Below are 3,751 nucleotides of genomic sequence, written 5' to 3' on the forward strand. Positions count from 1 at the left end.
CTTAAACATAGACACGAAGATCTACGAACACCAGACTGTTCACGTCAAAGCCGAACACATTTTCGACTACATGCGAGAAATGGAGCGCTACCTTGATCTTTTCCCGGTCCCGTTCAAGATCATCGGCAACTGGATCGTGGACCAGGGCGGCAGCGGAGAGTTTGCCATGATGTCGCAATGGGGTACATGCAATAACGCGCTTGGGAATAGTAGACAGTACCGGTGAAGGGTATCTCTGACCTCTAATGCGATTTTTATCATTACCCCCCCCCGCCCGTTTTGTACCTACACTTTCGACTTACACCTTCTGACCTTCAAGGCGAACTCAGGTCATTCGTGATTTTATTCATAAGCAGTGTTACTATTTAGCATTTCTCGTTTGTTAGCCCTGCGCACATCTAATGTGCATTTGAATGTTGTTGTTTTCGTGCTCGCTTATGATTATTTCCATCGTCAACGTTTTGTGTTGAAAGTGAACTAAAACGAGGATTCATGCACTTAAACTATAATTCGTTAGCAAAATTTTCTGATTCTTGCAGAAAGCCAGACGCAGCGAAAGGAGGCTCTGATGAAGTATATGACAGATCCTGGCTTCGAATTCTACCTTAGTCGCATCGGTCCGATGTGTCACACATTCCACAAAAATACCCTGCGAGCCTGTCCGGGCTTCGAAATGAGCATTCCTAGCAAGCCAAGTAATGTCCCGCCTGTACCTCACTCAATCAACAATATTACATGCACGCAAGTGAATTTCGGCAAATGCGTAGGAAGTTAGCGAGCAATACCTACCCAGTAAAAAAACAATAAACACAATGTTGCCCCTGAAGAAAAATTAGAATAATGTGTGTATATGTGTGCGTACGCGAGTGCATGTGTGTAACGGGGTGCTGGCTCGTGTGCGTGTGTGCGTGTGTGTGTGCGTGCGCGTGCGCGTGCATGTGTGTAACGGGGTGCTGGCTCGTGTGCGTGTGTGCGTGCGTGCGTACGTGCGCGTGCATGTGTGTAACTGGGTGCTGGCTCGTGTGCGTGTGTGCGTGCGTGCGCGCGTGTGTGCGCGTGCATGTGTGTAACGGGGTGCTGGCTCGTGTGCGTGTGTGCGTGCGTGCGCGTGCGCGCGTGCGCGTGCGCGTGTCGCGTGCGTGGGCCGTGCATGTGTGTAACGGGCGGCGCGGGTCGTGGCTGCGTGTGTGCGTGCGTACGTGGGCCGTGCGCAGTGGCGCGTGTGTGGCGTGCGCGTGCGCGTGCATGCATGTGCGTACGTACATGCATGTTTATGCATGCTATAATATAGCTATAGTATACGTACTTACTATATATGCGTCGTAAATGAGACAAAACTACCGTGACCTTTTCGAATAGCAGAATACGTGTGGTGCTTCCAAAAAATATATATAATAAGTACTAGTTATCACGTCAATGTTGTGATATTTAGTTTTAATGTCCACACAGAAAGCTCATACGTGTCGCGCGTATATCTCGTATTTTGTGCGCATGTAGGAATTTTTTGGCAGGCACCGCAAAACAGAGGATTTGTATAATGATCAGTAACGCCAATGGTAGCCTGGAACCCGTTGTCGGAAACAAAATTAACATTACGGAAAAATGTCCATGAAACTTATCATTAAATTTTTCTCGTAGGCCGAACCTCCTCTATACACTGCGTATGATAAAAATCACAACTTAACGATGTTTCTGTCAGCAATCTACGAGACAAAGTTAATGTTAGGATTAACTTTATGACTAATTTTGTTTCTGACAATGGTTTCCTTGTCATATTTGTTTCGTACATAACAGACTTGTATTTATAGTATCAATTACAGTGACACGCACGCTCTCAGGAGCTGGGACGCGAATTACGTGCCACGCACCGATACAGTCCATCTCTACACGTCCCTCTTTTGTTACGATCAGGCGAATACGAAATGGTGATGTACCGCTTTAAGCACGAAGGCCAGTCGACGGAGGTCTTATTCACGGACATGGGCGACATGGCGAGCGACCTAAGATCGCACATGGCCAAGCTAGGTCCGGACACGGGCGGCGTTGTCGGCGCCTGGTTCACGGAGTACGGGACGCCTGGCGACAGTAAGTAGCAATCACGCACGCACGCACGCAGCACGGGTAGACACGCTGTGTTACTCGCCGTACAGGTGTAGTCGGTGTTGTGGCTGGCCTGGGCCTGGGCTGGACTTCTTAAGCCTGGGGCTGGGCATACGCCTGATGTTAAGGGGGTGTTGGGATTAGAGGTCAGGGGTATTATATGGCTATTGTTAGGGTTAGGGTTACGGTTACGGTTACGGTTACGGTAGCTTACGTCACGGTAAGCAACGTGTTGGTGTCTGAACCCTGCTTTTATAACGAAGAGTCTATAAAAATAATTACATGCCCTTTTGGTGATAGTGATAGTGAGCAATGAGGAGGCTATGCCGCTACTGCTGCCCTCTAGCGGAGCCGCTGTAAAACTAGTGAATGACGCGATCGTGCCGCCGCATGATGATTACACACGCGTGTTAGCTAGGATCAATACATCTTCGATAGACCTCGTTATGCAACGATAGGAGCTTATGTATCGGTCGCATCCTGGGAGGATGCAGGAATGGCGGCGATCACTCATATATATATAATTTATATATATATATATATATATCTACGACGTCATCTTCCGAACACGTCTATGAGATGTATTTGTCTTACTTGATGAGAAGCCGCGAACGTTACTTCCGTGAATAGCTGTGGATGCATGGGCAACAAGAGCTAATACATGTATTAGTAGCTGTTAATGTAACCTTAGCTGTTAATGAAACCTTATCTTAATAACTCGACTGTCATTGGTAAAGCACTCTACCTCCTATCCCCAATTAGTGTAAATTCGCGTGCGTAAATTATGTAAGCAACTGTATAATATNCCGGTGAGTGCTATCGATACTCGATTTCTCTCCTGAATGGTTTGTGTAATAATTGATCATGTGTTATGTATGCATGCGACATCCACGGTATTAACGTCAAGTGATTGCTTCGTACAGTAACGCCCGTGTTTTTTTCCCTACTACTGTCTAGTGGCTGTGGTGTACCACTATCCCGACATGCAGTGGCGCGAAAACGTCTTCTGGCCGTCAATGGTCAGTGGTGACTTCAAAAAGACAGGTGCGATTCTATCTGCTCTGTGTATTATAACCATTTACTTTTTTTTCATATCAACCTAAACATTACAAAGTATCCTTAGAAAAAAACATTAATCGAGAAACGTGCTGGGTAGCAAAATAAGAGAAGATTAATGCATGTTTTATGTTTCAATGAATTATTTTCATGTATATGTTTAATGCATTTTATTTATTTTAGTCGAGACATGGGGAAAGAAGCTTGATAAGGTGACCAACAGAAGTCTGATTGTGGTTCCAAATCAGCAGGTATTGTTGAAATAGGTGGTGCCACTATGGAGACGATCGCTCCGCGGATGAATGACAGCAGATGTAGAAACGTTATTTCATGGAATAGATAGAAATAAGATAGTTTGCTAAAATTAATAATAAGCTATAATTACTAAATATTGCTATAAACTATAAAGTAATAAGTAAATAAGTAAATAAGCTATAATTACTAATAATTGCTAAATAATAAGCTAAAATAATAGAAATAATAGAATTTGGTTGATGTGACGCTAGTTCAAAGACTATTTGCTGTTTTTTGATTAGCTCAATAACAAACCTAATACATATACATATATATATATATATATCTTCATTGAATTAAG

The 3,751-nt window shown here is 44.3% G+C and overlaps 1 protein-coding gene across 1 annotated transcript; it reads left to right on the top strand.

The window, feature by feature from the left end:
• Positions 1–6: 6 nt before the first annotated feature.
• LOC106819365 lies at positions 7–3,717 on the top strand. Its single transcript, XM_014824011.1, has 5 exons — positions 7–182; positions 540–695; positions 1,912–2,085; positions 3,058–3,144; positions 3,340–3,717. The coding sequence occupies exons 1-5, from the start codon at positions 71–73 to the stop codon at positions 3,420–3,422; spliced, it is 612 nt and encodes a 203-aa protein (XP_014679497.1). The 5' UTR covers positions 7–70; the 3' UTR covers positions 3,423–3,717.
• The last annotated feature ends 34 nt before the right edge of the window (positions 3,718–3,751 follow it).

This window comes from Priapulus caudatus, unplaced genomic scaffold (assembly GCF_000485595.1).
Source record: "Priapulus caudatus unplaced genomic scaffold, Priapulus_caudatus-5.0.1 Scaffold3288, whole genome shotgun sequence".
Classification (NCBI taxonomy): domain Eukaryota; kingdom Metazoa; phylum Priapulida; class Priapulimorpha; order Priapulimorphida; family Priapulidae; genus Priapulus; species Priapulus caudatus.